The 17,248-nt window shown below is 37.8% G+C and overlaps 1 protein-coding gene across 1 annotated transcript in view; it reads right to left on the minus strand.

Annotated features, from left to right (window-relative positions):
• Positions 1-5,883: 5,883 nt before the first annotated feature.
• Positions 5,884-17,248, minus strand: part of LOC306859486 (bone morphogenetic protein 7-like) — a 47,289-nt gene continuing 35,924 nt past the window's right edge. Inside the window, exons 3-7 of the mRNA XM_079400526.1 lie at positions 15,807-15,955; positions 13,493-13,696; positions 10,311-10,387; positions 7,727-7,837; positions 5,884-7,044 (exon numbers count right to left, since the gene is read on the minus strand). Coding sequence (XP_079256652.1) covers positions 6,895-7,044; positions 7,727-7,837; positions 10,311-10,387; positions 13,493-13,696; positions 15,807-15,955 — 691 coding nt within the window. The 3' untranslated portion in view covers positions 5,884-6,894. The remainder of the gene's footprint in view (positions 7,045-7,726; positions 7,838-10,310; positions 10,388-13,492; positions 13,697-15,806; positions 15,956-17,248) is intronic.

Here is a 17,248-nt window from a genome sequence, read left to right on the forward strand (position 1 = left end):
ATAAATACCCACCATTTCTCATTCTCCTCATCAGTTTTGGGAGCGAGCAGGAGACCCATGGGTTTGCAGAAGAGGAGGTCATAAAACAACATGACACGAGAGGAAGTCCACGTTAGGCGTGCTGAAAGATGACAGTATTTGTGAGACTGCGATGTTAATGGTTTCTAGGGGTTGGTGAGGGGTGGGGGGGGGCAACGTAGAGATTTTCCCTCTTAGTCCCACATTACCACCCCATTAACCTCTGACCCCGTGTTGCCGAGAGCAGAGGAGGGAGCAGGCGTTCAGCGGAGGGCAGAGCGAGGGGGATGAGAGGAGGAAGAGGAGGCCTCTCGGGCAGAATGTGCCCCTAGCCTCAGAAAGAGAAAGTGGGAGTGTGGCCCGTGACCTCACGCGCACACACATGGTCTACATTTGAATGTCTGCGGGTGGCACGGAGCGAGCGCTGATCTGAAACAGCCTCCGCTATAAACAGGATGTCAGAGAGTGGATGAGAGAGAGAGGGAGAGAGAGAAAGAGGAAAGAAGGTGAGCAGGAGGAAGAGCTTGTCTTGATAAGGGTGTCAGTTTGATCTGAAGTCTCACAACTTTTTTTCCCATAATTTGAACTTTATTTACTTAAACTTACTTATTTACTTACATATTAATTCAGCTTTATTTATATCTCATAATTGCAACTATTTCTGACAATTGCATATTGTCACTTTTTTTGTAATTGCAATTAATTTTAGCATTATTTCTGATAACTGTGACTTTATAATTCAAAGTGTGAATATGTTGTATCTCACAATTCTGAATTTTTCTCAAAATTACAAATGTTATGCCACAGTGTTTATGTAGCTAGCTCCAATCCGATCTCATGAAAGTGCGTATAAATAGCATGCCAAATAAAAATGAAAACTCGTGGTATTGATACGCAAAAATGGACGTTGGCGTCTATATGCTACGCGATGGGTAGGATTATGTGTATCGTATGTACGCGAAAACTGCGTATCATATGCATGCCAACAAATTTCATATCATATGCACTTGAAAACTGCGTATTATATGCACGCCAAACACGTTCGTATCATGTGTACGCCAAAGTCCATTTTTGTGTATCAATACAAGTTTTTGTTTTTATTTGGTGTACTATACGCATTTTCATGAGGCCGGGCCCGTTTTTCATAATGTGACATTATCTCACAATTGCAACATTTAGATTTTTGTAATTGCGACATTTTACCATTATTGCAACTTTATTTTTTATTATTGCAACTTTTTCTCACAATGCGACTTTATACAATTGTAACTTTAATTGCAACTTTGTGTTTTTTGCAAGTGCAAATTTATTTCTCATAATTGTAAATATATCTCACAATTGCAACTTAATTTCAGTAAATTGCAATTTAAAAAAGTGCGGCCTGTGGTGTGGAACGCTCCCGTACTTTTGTTGTTTTTGTTTGTTTGTTCTGTGTTTAGTCATTCTCCTACTGTCAGTTTTACCAGAGACGAACTACTGGACATAAGGCAACACACACCGGACAATTTTTTTCCGGTTTTTGATTATTCAGACGCTTTGTTGGATGTTTTGGTCGGAGGGGCAGCGGTCCTAGTCAAACGCGCGCTCAGACGGAAAAGAGGGAAGCGCGCCGGCGCGCTGGTTAAACTCCGCGAACGCGGCTTCCGAACTGCGCTCCCAAGCATTCATCTAGCGAATCTCCGATCCCTTCCTAACAAAATGGATGAACTACTTCTCCTCACCCACACAAATAAGGACTTTACAAACTCTGCTGCATTGTGCTTCACTGAAACCTGGCTGAGTGAAAACATCCCGGATAACATGCTTCATTTGCCTGGATATCAGCTGTTCAGATCAGACCGCATCACGGAGCTAACGGGGAAAACGAGAGGTGGTGGACTATGTTTCTACATAAATGAAGGTTGGTGTTCAGATGTAACAACTCTGAAGAAGATGTGTTCTCCTAATTTGGAGGCCTTCTTCATAAACTGTAAGCCGTTCTATTCACCCCGCGAGTTTTCATCCTTCATTCTCGTGAATGTGTACGTGCCTCCTGACGCGTGCGTGAGCGCCGCGATGCAGCAGCTGGCTGAACAAATATCTGAAACAGAGCAAAGGTACCCGGACTCTTTTTTAATCATTCTTGGAGATTTTAATAAAGCAAATCTCTCCCGCGAACTGCCAAAATACAGACAGCACGTTACATGTCCCACCAGAGACAGTAATATATTGGATCATTGTTACACAATAATTAAAGATGCATATCACTCTGTCCCACGGGCAGCTCTGGGGCTCTCTGATCACTGTTTGGTTCATCTCATACCGACCTATAGGCAAAAACTCAGATCTTCTAAGCCTGTATTAAGAACTGTTAAGAGATGGACTAATGAAGCAGAGCAAGATTTAAAAGCTTGTTTTGACCTCACTGATTGGAGTGTTTTTGAAGCCGCTGCCACCGATCTGGATGAACTCGCAGAGACTGTAACATCATATATCAGTTTCTGTGAGGATATATGCATCCCCACCAGGACATTCTTATTATTCAATAATGATAAACCGTGGTTTACTGGGAAACTCAAACAACTTCGTCAGGCCAAAGAGGACGCTTACAGAAGTGGGGATAAAATCTTGTATAACCAGGCCAGGAACAGACTAACAAAGGAGATCAGAGTGGCTAAAAAGAACTACTCTGAGAAGTTGAAAAAAGAACTTTCAGCCAACGATCCGGCGTCGGTATGGACTGGTCTGAGGAACATCACCATGTACAAGACACCACCCCCACAGTCTGTGGAGAATCAACAACTGGCTGACGATCTCAATGTGTTCTACTGCAGATTTGAAAAGGCCAGACTGACACCCAGCACCCGCTCTGATCTGCACTTCACACATTCACCTTCCCCCCCTGCAACCCCCCTTACTCCCTCCCCCACCATTCTACCTGCGTTTAAAGTCTGTGTAGAGGATGTGAACCGGGTCTTCAGAAAACAGAAATCTAGGAAAGCTTCAGGACCAGACGGTATTTCACCTGCCTGTCTAAAAGTCTGTGCTGACCAATTGGCCCCCATCTTTACACAAATCTTCAACAGATCTCTGGAGCTGTGTGAAGTTCCCTGCTGCTTCAAACGCTCCACCATCATTCCCGTCCCCAAAAAGCCCAAAATCACTGGACTTAATGACTACAGACCTGTCGCACTCACGTCTGTGGTCATGAAGTCACTTGAGAGACTGGTCCTGGCCTACCTGAAGGACATCACTAGACCCTTGCTGGATCCTCTTCAGTTTGCCTATAGAGCAAACAGGTCTGTGGATGACGCTGTCAATATGGGACTGCATTACATCCTGCAACACCTCGACAAACCTGGGAATTATGCAAGGATCTTATTTGTGGACTTCAGCTCGGCCTTCAATACCATCATACCTGACCTTCTCTCAGACAAACTGAGACAGCTCTCTGTGCCCTCCTCCATCTGTCAGTGGATCACCAGCTTCCTGACAGACAGGCAGCAGCTAGTGAGGCTGGGCAAACTCACATCCAGGACTCTCACCATCAGCACTGGCGCCCCTCAGGGTTGCGTTCTCTCCCCACTGCTCTTCTCTCTCTACACGAATGACTGCACATCAAAGGACCCCTCTGTCAAGCTCCTGAAGTTTGCGGACGACACTACAGTCATAGGCCTCATCAAGGACGGTGACGAGTCTGCTTACAGACAGGAAGTTGAGCAGCTGGCTGTCTGGTGCAGTCTTAACAACCTGGAGCTGAACACGCTCAAAACTGTGGAGATGATAGTGGACTTCAGGAGAAACCCCCCTGCTCTCCCCCCACTCACCATCATGAACAGCACTGTGACTTCAGTAGAGTCATTCAGATTCCTGGGAACCACCATCTCTCAGGACCTGAAGTGGGACAATCACATTGACTCTATTGCGAAAAAGGCCCAGCAGAGGCTGTATTTCCTCCGCCAGCTAAGGAAGTTCAACCTGCCTCAGGAGCTGCTGAAACAGTTCTACTCTGCAATCATCGAGTCTGTCCTATGTTCTTCTATAACTGTTTGGTTTGGTTCAGCTACCAAAACAGACATCAGAAGACTACAACGGACAGTTAGGACTGCTGAGAGAATTATCGGTGCCCCTCTGCCCAGCCTCCAAGAACTTTACACCTCCAGAGTGAGGAAAAGGGCTAAGAAAGTCACTCTGGACCCCTCACACCCAGCTCACTCTCTCTTTGTACAGTTGCCCTCTGGCCGGCGCTACAGATCACTGAGCACCAGAACAGCCAGACACAAGAACAGTTTTTTCCCCCAGGCCGTATCCCACCTGAACAACACATAACACACCCCGGTACTGTACATCTATAAATAACCCATCAAACCTTCATCTGTACATAGGACACATGCACATTCACAGTTCTGTCTATGGCCAAGTCTCTTTTCTGTATATTTTTATTTTTATTACTATTGTTATCCTTAATTATTGTATATTCTCTTCATTAGTGTTCTTTATCACCTTAATTATATGTTGTCTGCACTATGTTGTACTTTCTGTACTGGAAGCTCCTAACACCAAGACAAATTCCTTGTGTGTGCAAACACACTTGGCAATAAAGCTCTTTCTGATTCTGATTCTGATTCTCTTATTTATCATAAATGCGACTTTATATGTTACAGTGTGACTATATCTTATAATATTCAATTATAATTATATTCCGCAATTACAATTTGTTGCAACTATTTCTCACAAACTGTATTTTTTGCAATATTTTTCTCACGATTGCAACTCTTCACTTCATTCACACAATTATGAGTTTTATATTGCACATGATGTGACCATTTCTCAAAATTTCAAATAATTCTCAAAATTGTGACTTCATTTCTTGCAACTTTATTTTTCATTATTCTGACTATTTCTCATAACGTGACTTTGTTTAACAATTTGAATTAACAGGTGACTATTTCTTATATTTTATACTCTCTCACACACACACAAGCAAAAGTGAGTACTTTTTAAAAATAGTATTCAAAATATTTTACTTTGAATGTTCATATATTGTCTTGTTAAATACAGTATGGTATAGAATTCCCCTACAAATAAACCAATTAACATGTTGTCGTTAACTGTAACCAATTAACTAATCAACTGGTACAGTTAATACGGTTAACAATACAGTTAATGCAGTTTGTACAGCTACTGTAGCCGTCTTACTTTTTTCAGTTGAAATGACAAACTTTTCCCCAGTCACATGTTTAGCAGTAGTTAGCTTTCTTATGAATGCACAGACTGCACACATGTGCGCAATCTGCTGTCGGCACTACTGCTAAAGCCACACTAAAGCACTGCTGGAGCAAGCTTACGGTGACAAGGCCGGATTAGCCAGTTCTCCTGATGCTCCACAAACATGCATTTGTGATTAGCACAGAAACCATGTTGCATGCAAATGGCACACTTGAGTTCTCACTTTCCCCTTAAGTTATGTTACCATTATTAGTAGTAGCCTACATGTTTGTTTCAAATTTCTTTAGTGTTTGTACACCACCTTTTGCCCAAGAAGAGAGCAAGAAGAAATACAGAAATACAATACAGAAAAAAGATCATCCTGAATAAACCGAATTTCCTTGTTTCAATTTATCCAAAAGTATCTTATTTGCTTCTAAGATACTATTAGAGGATTCTGGTTTGATCCTATAAGAGTTAGTTGCAAATTATATATGGATAGAAATGCCATTTGCATACCTTTAGGATTTTATGTCAAGGGAAAAGTGGGCAGTATAAACTGAGAGATGTTCTGTGTGCGTGTCCTCGCTAATACACACACATGTGGCGGCCGCAGGTCTCAGGTCACCGCTGGGCTATGAGGTGCTTGCTGTACTGAGAGAACAGTCTGTGTTTATTCAAACTTATTTATTGGGCTAAGCCTGCAGTAAAACACTATCAGAGTCTGGAATGATATCCTTACCTCACATGCTCCTAATAAATGACCCTCTGTGGAAATAAGAAGAAGGGAATGTACTCTGCCTTAACTTAAGGCAAGCGAATGAAATGGCAGGAAATCAATCTCATCTTCTTATTATAAAGAAGTATTTATAGCCAGTACATTTTCTTAAAGGGATAGTTCACCCATGAATGAAAATTCTGTCATCATTTACTCACCCTCAAGTTGTTCCAAATCTGCATGAATTTCTTTCTTCGGTTGAGCACAAAGATACTTTGAAGAATTGTTGGTAACCAAACAGTTGACGGTAGCCATTGACTTCCATAGTATGGAGAAAAATAATATGGAAGTCAATGGCTACCGGCAACTGTTTGGTTACCAACATTCTTCAAAGCATCTTTCAACAGAAGAAATTTGGAACAATATGAGGGTGAATAAATGACAGATTTTTCATTTGGCAGCCGGTAATTTTGTAATGTTATATCATGGAACGATTTAATTTTCAAAAATGTTTTGGACAATGTCTTTTTTAAAACAGTGCGGACACATTAAAAAACACACCAGACGACAAGGATGTTTTCGACTCCATGTTGGAAGAACAGGAAAATAAATACACTTTTGTTTCTTTCATTGAAAAACTATTTACACAGTAGAAAGCACAAGTATCATATAGAAGTGTGTACATGTGAGCGTGTATATGTGTGCATACATATGCTGGTGTTTGTATAAGAGAGATGTTACTTGTGGAAATTTCCTTTCACTTTTTTGCCATATTTAAACATTAATCATACATTTTTGTACATATAAGACAGTTTGGCATATTGTGCTTGGTAAATGAAATCCTGGAATTGGCCTGAGATCTTCATATGGTTTTGCTGGGAACTTGTTGGTGCTCCTTATTATAAGCAAATGAGGAGCAGTCAGATATGTGTGTGTGTTTGTGTGTGTTTGTGTTTGTGTGTGATAGGATTCTAGTGGCAGCCACACGCTCTGACCACCATGTTGCGGTATTTCTTCAGGATGACATTGGAGCTGTCATCGAAATACAGGACGGAGATGGCGTGGAGTTGTGTAGGGGCACAGCATGGTTTTGGAACTGTTTCAGGGTTGATGAAGTGAACCTGAGAAAAAAAACACAAAGGTCAAAGTTGAAGGTCTAAACAAAAGTACTTTACTTACAGTAGATGTTAGTTTTATGAATGACAATATTACATGGTTTTAGTCAAATTGTAAGAATGACAATCTAACCTTTGTGAAGTGCTTGATTCAAATAGAAATTTTAAAATCCGTCTTAACGTGTACCTTCTTATTTAAACAAATATCTTAAAAATATTTTTATTCTTATGAATATATATATTTATACACACACACACACAGTAGCTATATACACTACCACTCAAAATTTAGGGTACGCAAGATTTTTTTGTTTGTTTTTGAAAGATTTGTTCACAAAGGCTGCATTTATTTGATCAAAAATACACTAAAAACAATAATATTGTGAAATATTATTACAATTTTAAAGAACTGATTGCTTTTTGAATATATGTTAAAATGTAATTTATTCCTGTGAAGCAACGCTGAATTTTCAGCATGATCTCAGAAATCTAATTCTAGTATGTTGATATGCTCAAGAAACATTAATACATTTGAAATAAAAATCGTTTGTAACATTATGAATGCCTTCACTGTCACTTTTGATTAATTTAATGCACGTTGCTTAATAAAAGTATAAAATAAAATAATGCAAGATGCAGGTTTAGAAATATTTGTTATTGACAGCTGTGGTAAAAGTACCAGACTTACCAAAGTCTGTACAATGGCATGGTTTGTGGCGTTCATGTAAGAATTGAGAGGAAAGGCACATTCTCCCATACAGTAATATGCAGCGTATCCTTCAGGAGCTATAATCCAGTCCTGAAAGATGGACAGAGCACAAATCTGTTAACACGACATCCACCTTCAGTCATAAAGCTTGAGCTAGATCTTTCCCAAACAGATGGTCTTCAATTTCATAATGCATTCTGCACGTCAAATCACTCCGATAGTGAACAAAAAGATCACAATAAAGCGTAATCGTATTCTGCCCTCATGTTAAAGTATGTGTAAAATGTTATGATTCAAAAGGGAATTTGAGGGTAATATAAACCCACATGCTAGAGCCAGGGTCTCAGTGTCCTCGCCAGCTGGTTCGAGTGAGTGTTTATGTGCTATGATCCAGTAGGAGAGACAGATATGCTACAGGTGGCAAGACTATGGGTGTGTAAACAGAAACGAGGCTCTCCTATCTCTGCTTGACTGCTGGTGCTCGTACTCTTGAGGTAATGCAGCCTAATGGAGAGACTGACTTGAGCTACACAGACTCATAAAACGGTTTGAACCATAAGCACAGTGAGAGATAAAGTGGAATGTCGAGTGAGAAAGAGAAGGAACAGAGCTGAGAGAGGAAACCTAATGGAAAACAAATTAGGTTAAGCCTGATTAAGCTGGTTTTTGGAATATTTCAGCTGGTTTGTTATTGTTTCTGGGCTAGTGGTTTATTCGTCCTAAGCAGATTGACTGAACTTGCTACTGCCAATACATCCACAACATGCTGCTGTAAGCATGTGCTGCTACACATATAACATATGATCAGTGTTGGGTGTAACGCGTTACTAAGTAACGCGTTACTATAATTAAATTACTTATCCACTGAAAAAGTAAAGTAAGGGATTACTGTTCATTTTTCGGTAATTTAATTACAGTTACTTATAAAGTACTTGCGTTACATACAGTAAATAATTTCAACAGTTCTAAAAGCAATATTGAATTTGAAATCTAAATTTACCGTCTAAAGATATTGAATGCAACGGCTTTAACCCTCCGCGTGCGGGTGCGTTCACTTTCAGATTTTCCTGATTCACAGAGAAACCTTAAATACTCAAATCAGGGCCGGCACCAAGAGGGGGCATTCGCGGGCAGAGTTACGGTGCCCCCCACTTTCCATCCTCTCCCCTTCATGCTGAACGTGATCGTTTCGAAAGCGAAAGTGAAACCGGTAAAACAGCGCACATAAGAAAGCGATTGCACGCTTTAGCGAGCGTCAGAAACTGCACGCAATCACAGATTGCACGCTTCCCATCCCACCCCGACCCCCCCCCCCACCACCACACACACAAAACGTGATTTGTGCCCCCCCCCCCCCAGAAATTCAAATGCCCCTCTGATGGAGGTGCCCTGGCGCCGGCTCTGACTCAGATACATATAAGACTAAAATCAATAGAATCTAAAAATCTTGAAGTGTCTACTTGACACTTGAACGAATTCAAATTAAAAACTAATGTTTCTGATTATGCAATCCGTATGAAACTAAAGCAAGGTACAGTCTTTCCCGTGTCTGAGCTCATTATATGCAGTCACCTGCGTGCATATGCCCTCACCTAGATACAAAAAAAATGTAAAATATTAAGAAAAAAAAAATTCTTGAAAAAAAAATTTTTGAAAGAAGACCTGCTATGAGAAATTTACCTCATAAGAACAGCGCGATCTGACATTATTCAGCAGAGAAGATCATTTCTGTAATTTATTCTTTCCTACATTAGTTAACGTGTTATTTTGACATAAACCTGTACAGATTTTACTAGTTGGGCTTTTCCTGAACCTCTTGCCAAACTGAAATGTATTGTTTAACTTTTAAGCCTTTTTGTTATTCAGATATTTTGCAGAGTATTTCTATTTGTTAACCAAAGGTGGTTAAATTTTTTTCATAATTTTTTTTAAGTATTACAGTTGTTTTAAAGCTAAAAGGCTAAACTATTCTATGTTTGACTCGAATTGAAAGAATATAGAGTTTAATTTATATTAAGGTTTATAGGGATTTTAAGATGTAGCCTAATTAGCGATTTGAATAATTAAGTTACTTATTGAGTAACTAAGTTACTTTTCAGATAGAGTAATTAGTAAAGTAATTTAAATACAATATTGATGAAGTAATTAGTAACTGTAATTAATTACTTTTTGAAAGTAACTTACTCAACACTGCATATGATATAACTCCCATATATAGCATTCATGAAATTACCCCATAGCAGATCTATACAGGTGGAGCTGGGGAGGTGGAGGGTTTCTAAAGCGCACTGCAACTGCTGCAGCAAGCACTAGCTGAGTATTTGAATGTTGAACAGCAAGATCACTGGCTACTGATGTGAAAGAAATCAAGCAGCTGCGCTGTGTGAATGATGATGTTAGAAAATATTGGCCAGTGCCATCTAGAGTTTCATGACAGAGCTTCGTATACAGGAGGGGAAATTATATTTTAAAAAGCAGAAAATAAGAATGGGAGAGATAACTAACAAAAAAGAGAGATGAGAGAAGAGAGAAGAGAGAGATGAAGGGGTGAAGAATAACACACCTGCCATCCAAGGTCTCGAAAACTAACGTACAGCTCATGTTTCTTACAGGCCTGCTTCTGATCCGCACTGCTGTTCTCTAAAAACAAAAAGAGAAAGAATTGCTGTAGAGAAACCTTTTACAGAAATGATAATCCCTTATGATTGTGTTTAAAATGCAATGAAATCAAAAGTTTGCATGATTAGATCTATGTCTGTTAATTTTAAGGTCATATGCAAGTGCAGTGATCTTCCAACAATAATAATTTGAATAAAAAATGTAAAGAGAAAAAAAAAACACTATGCTAGTGTCTCCCTACTGTTGAATGTTGACAAAATATACGTTTAGCAGATATGCGCATTTAAAATTAACTAGGGTTACGTATTAATAAGTCATCTTGTCCAGAGGAGTGTATATAAAATTATTAGAATAAATTATTATTATGATTATTTGTGATCAAATACTTTGTAATATTATAATATATTACTTTAAATATTAATATTATAACATAATACTTTTTAATATTATAATATTCATTTAGAATTAAATATTTTGATTGTTTTTTAATAAATATTATCTAAAATGAGAACGTCTCCTTCTCCTAATACCACCTGTCACCAACTGGCAATAGCAAGTTGCAAATCATGGCTCATGGCTGTGACATAAACTAAAGGCTATTTGATATTTTATGGGATGTATAGTCCGCATGCTGTCGTTGCTGTTTGAAGAATGTTTTACACAGACATTTTCTGCTCAAACAGTATTTCAAATATGGGCACTGTCTGACTTTTAAAATGTGTGAAGGGGTGTTGAAGCTAATGCTAAACTGTGAGTGACATGGAGAAAAATGAGGAATAGGTCACTGAAGTCGCCTGGAATCATTATAACCCTCATACCTAAGCAGAACATCGACCCAGATTCATTTAATATCAATTTAACACTGTAATGCTATTACTGTGCAAAATGACCTGCAGAGAATTACACAGTAATAGGAACCACATGAACACACACACTGACGCACATACATTTTAGCTGTGGTTTGCCTTTGCCTTAAAGGGACAGTTCACCTTAAAATGAAAATTCAGTCATCGTTTACTCAAATCATGTTGGGTCCAAGCCTGCTTGCCGTTAAATTTCACTTAGACTGTTTAATTGTCTCCTTTGGACTTTTTAATTGATGTTGAGCTGTGATAATAATTTGAGATTTTGTATTTTATTTGCATACAAAATGTGTCAGCATGCAGGTTTAGAATGACATAAGGGTAAGTAAATACTTACAGAATTTACATTTTTGGGTGAACTATCCTGTTAAAACTCTGACTCTCACTTTTATGCCAGAGTAGCCCTTACAGTGTTGGTTAGTGATAAGATAATCTACAACCCGAACTCTGGAAATGTTGGGACGTTTTTTCAATTTGAATCAAATTAAAACTAAAAGACTTTCAAATCACATGAGCCAATATTGTATTCACAATAGAACATAGATAACTTGACAAATGTTTAAATGGAAAAATTTTACACTTTTAGCCACTGCTCATTTCAAATTTGATGCCTGCTACAGGTCTCAAAAAAGTTGGCACAGGAACAACAAAGGACTGAAAAAGCAAGACATTTTGAAAAGATTCAGTTGGGAGAACATCTAGCAACTAATTAAGTTAATTCACATCAGGTCTGTAACATGATTATATAAAAGGGATGTCTGAGAGAGGCAGAGTCTCTCAGAAGTAAAGATGGGCAGAGGCTCTCCAATCTGTGCAATACTTTAAAAACAACGTTCCTCAACGTCACATTGTAAAGGCTTTGCAAATCTCATCATTTAAAGTGCATAACATCATCAGAAATCTCTGTGCGTAAGGGACAAGGCCGAAGACGTTTGTTGGATGCCCGTGGTCTTCGGGCCCTCAGACGACACTGCATCACTCATCGGCATGATTCTGTCATTGACATAACTAAATGGGCCCAGGAATACTTCCAGAAACCACTGTCGGTAAACACAATCCGCTGTGCCATCTGCAGATGCCAACTAAAGCTCTATCATGCAAAAAGGAAGCCATATGTGAACATGATCTAGAAGCGCCATCGTGTCCTGTGGGCCAAGGCTCATATAAAATGGACTGTTTCAAAGTGGAAAAGTTCTCTATGGTCAGATGAGTCCAAATTTGACATTCTTGTTGGAAATCACAGACACCATATCCTCTGGGCTAAAGAGGAGGGAGACCTTCCAGCGTGTCATCAGCATTCAGTTCAAAAGCCAGCATCTCTGATGGTATGGGGGTACATAGGTGTATACGGTATGGCAGCTTGCATGTTTTGGAAGGCACTATGAATGCTGAAAGCTATCTAAAGGTTTTAGAGCATCATATGCTCCCCTCCAGACAACATGCATTTCAGCAGGACATACACACACACATATATCATACATATACATACAGTGTATATACACATATATACATATACACATACATATACAATGTTTAATTTTATAATTACTTCTATTGTCTTTGAAATATGGTCAACATGAACTGCTGAATGTACTGACAAGCATTTATGATGAACTAAATACTTTAATGTCATTTCTATAATAACTTTTATTGCATGTTATCGCAAATATTTGTAATGACACATTAGTAATGATGGTTGCAGTTTATTGTAATATTAAAATTATTCAAACTTAATTTAATATTAAAATTAACACTAAAGTTGAAATTTTAATCAAGTACTTTACATGATCTTTAGTATGTTGATCAAAACATCAAAATAAGTGTACTTTAAAATAAAAAAATACCAATATAAAAAAAACAATGTCCCAAAATGGACTTTAAAGTAAAAGTTGGCATTATTACAATGTGATATGAGTGTGCTCTCTTTAAGTACACTTAAGTGGCCTTTTATTTAATTTATATTGTATTATCTGCAAGTACAGCTGTTTTCTTAAATAATATACTTTAAAGATTTGAAAAGTACACATTCAATGTAATTAATTGCACTTCTTTTTCACAAGGGATTTCTAGTTTCTAATAATGAAATCATCAAGCAAAAATTATCATGGTATTTCCATGTTTTTGGACATGGACCCATAAGTTTAACGTGGACATATGGTTTTCTTTTAAGTACCTTTCTTTCTGATTTATTATTTCTATCCTTGCATTTGTCTTTCTTCACCTGCCTTCACACTTCTGTGCTCAATATATTAAAAACACACACCTGCGATATTGGCAACACGCAGTGCCTCCTGGCCCTTGGCGGTTTTGGAGCGGTTGGGATTGCGCTGCTTGTTGCCGCCCTGTGCGGAGCGGATGCTGCGGATGTGGACCTCCGTGGCTTTGAAGAAGGCCACCATGAAGGGTTGTTTGCTCTGGGGGCCGTTGCGACCCACCAGCCCCGCCACCCATGGGTTCACGCTCTGGCCTGCAGGTGGAGACAGAGAGACTTCAGCGCATACAGAGACACAGTGTATCATTAATTTACAATTAATTACTCATTACTGAGATCTGAGAGGAAAGAAATACATTGTTAGTGGAAATGCTGACAGGTACAAATCCCAGAAGAGAAGTTATACAGGCCTCTTGAAAGACATTTTTCACCTATGTAGCAGGAGGGAAATTTTTCCGTTTGTGTTTCTGTGAATCGGTTCCTAAGAGAGACCCACATATCACTCAACGGGACAGTTTAGCAAGCTTTTATATTGTTAGAGCCCTGTGGCCTAATAAATCGTGTAATATGCATTATATAATAATAAGTTTGTGTCGGTCACGGTCTTATAAATCAAGAGAATTGTGTAAGAGAGAGAGAGAGTGTGTGTGTGTGTGTGTGTTCTCCAAGAATATGCAACTTTTGATGTTTATTTTGTGTAATCTCTCTCGCTCTCAAGTGCGCTTTTAGTTTGCTGTTTACTCAGAAAATTCCTGCACTTACATCTGTTCCTGTCTCTGTGCCATTCTGGACTCCTTTTACCTACACACCGGCTTTAATGTGTGTGTGTGCGTGTGTTTCTTACAAAAAGGAAGGAATGCTCTCTCTGTCTCCACGCCGAGGTAAAGCCGGGTTGCCGGTTGCCTACGGCGACAGGGTAGGCGTCCCGCAAGCATGTCTCGACAAGCTCACTGATCTCCGCGAGCCCCATAATACACTGCACCTGTTTTCATGCTAACACTTAAAACCTGTAACATCCTGTACACACACACCGTCCTACTCACGCAGATATGGTACAAAACACACTCCCACTGCGGCTGGCAATAAAGTATGAAAAACAGTAGGTTCAATTCTGCATTAGTGAGAACGTATTTAGGACATCCAGACCAAGCACTGATCTTAGACTAAATTAGACCTTTAATAGTGATTTCTGCTGAAAGTCCAGACAAAGCATTAGTAATCAACACATCTGAATTAGGACGGATCAGTTCTGCGCATTATCTTGTATTATTATTCTTGATTCTCAAGGGTAGATAAGGAAAAGTCAGATCATCCATTAGTGCTTGTCAAGGTTCATGTGTGCGCATTTGACTGGATCTTCCTTTTTAAGATTATATATACAGTACAGCTGGCTCTAAATGTTTGAGTCTACACTGAGAATCAAATTGAATTCCAAATTTGGCATTCAATAATCCAATGTAAAATATGAATGAAACAAAAGGCCATTTAAGTGTACTTAAAGAGATGTCACTATCATGACTGTTTCTTAACACACTTAAAGACACTTTTAAAAAGTACACTTTGTGATAATGTCAAATTAAGAGTTAAAGTACATTTTAAATCATCATGTTTTAGCAATCTTTAGTCATGCTGTAAAGAATACTTGTTTTGATGTGTTGACTAACATACTAAAGCACATGTAAAGTATATGATTATATTTTGAACTGCTGTGTGTTATTTGGTATTACATTTAAAGTAAATACATTTAAAATGTACTAAGCTGCCATTTAAATATATTTGCAATGTAAATCTAATAAAAATGACACTAAGGATGTTTTAATTCATCAAAGCTTGTCAGTGCATTCAGCAGTTCACTTTAACCATATTTCAAAGACAAGAAAAATACAGTAATTATGAATAGAAGTAATTACATATAAAGATGTACTTAAATCCTATTTAAGTGGCTCAGATAAGAACTCTAAATTTCAGCTAATTGCATTTAATACATTACATTAAGTTCTCACCTAAGTATAATCTTAAAAAGTACATTATTTCTGTAAAAACTCTTTTTTAAATTATACTAAAGTGCACTGCTTTTTCACAAGCTAATGCTCTTTGGGTCTTAAACAACAGTTGTAATAATAGAAGCATTTCTCTCCTGGTCTCAGACTTTTGGGTTTTCTTTGAATGGCCTGTAAATGCATTATAATAAATCGCCCTTCAAAGACATTGTAAACATTTACTGAACTGCATTGAACTTAACGAGTGCTCTGCAGTGTGGCCTCAGAAATGGTTTCATTTCTGCTGTCTCTGTTTGTGATGCAACACAATGTTCATATTTCACATTATGACCTCTGTGACCTGCGGCATGTGCACATCCACTTACCGTCCAAACTTTCCAAAGCGAGCTGCAGGCCCAGATTCCCGCCTGGGTTCAGCACCCAGTGGTTACTGGTGGCTGTGATGTCGAACACCAGCCAGCCCTCTTCTGCTGCCCAGATCACCCGCGAGTCCAGCAGGAACAGATCTGAGTCCCTGATGGAGAGAGAGAGAGAGGGCATATGATCCTGCTGAAAACACCAGCCTATCATACATCTCATATACAGCTGTTTGCACAAGAGAAAGTAGCATATTTTATGTTTTATTTCATTTCTTATAAATGAAGATGTGGGGTTTCAGTGTTTTAGCGGTGTCAGAAATAGAGTCATTACTGTTGTAAAACTAAAACTAAACCCATTAAAAAAAATACTAAAACTTACAAACAAAAATGCAAAAATCTAATTCCAAAACATTTACAAAAACAAACAAAAAATTATATCAATTCATTCACTGTAACTTCTAATACCACAAAATGAATCATATAGATAATTCAATATATTAAAAAAAAATAAGCACATTAGTTAATTCAACATATCAATAAAAAGGTTTTAAAACAAGAAACTTTGTCATAATTACAGCAGAAATATCTTGCTGTATATGGAAGGGGAGCTTTGAATATTGTTTTTAAGTCAAAAAGGTAAAAAATCAGAGGCATTCAGATGATGCTATCTTGCTTGTGTCAGCTGAACTGTATCCAGCTCTTTCCCCAAGGACTTGACCCCCAAACTTTGTATTTGTCAATGAAATCAAATTATCAATTTATATCAAAATTATAAAAAAAATGTATTTATTTTCACTAAATATATTTTTAGCCTTTACTGGATAATATTTTATTGACATTATATAATTAGTAATAATATAATATTATAATTTAGATCATATTTTATTTAAAAGTTATATTCACAGGTTCTGCATGAAATGATTTTCAGTTGCATAAATTAAAAACCTAAAACTTCACTCTCATTTTTTCACTTCTACCTTTTTATGACTTCATCTTATAGTTTGTTTATTATATTATACAGCTTCAACTTGCTGCATTAACACATTTTCACATTGTAATTAGAAAAAAATATATGGAAATAAAAAATATTTAGTATTTATTTTTACTGAATATATTTTTAGCTTTTAGTGGACAATAATATTATAATATTTAATTCACATTATATAATTAGTTATTATATTATATTATAGCTGTGAAAAACATCTGGTGACTTCCATACAGTAACAACACAAGGTCTTACCACAACTGAAATGAATTAAAGTGTCAAGGCAAATTATACTGTACATGTTGATGAACTGCAAAAATTATTAAATGTTTCAAGCTTCACCTCACTACATTAACCACTTTTTCATGAACTGTTGTACATTTAACCACTGATAATTAAAAACTTAATTATTTTCAAGGCACTGATTGGAATGACCCTTATAATGAAAGACGGAAAAGGTGGC

Source organism: Barbus barbus (assembly GCF_936440315.1).
Source record: "Barbus barbus genome assembly, chromosome: 40".
NCBI lineage: Eukaryota > Metazoa > Chordata > Actinopteri > Cypriniformes > Cyprinidae > Barbus > Barbus barbus.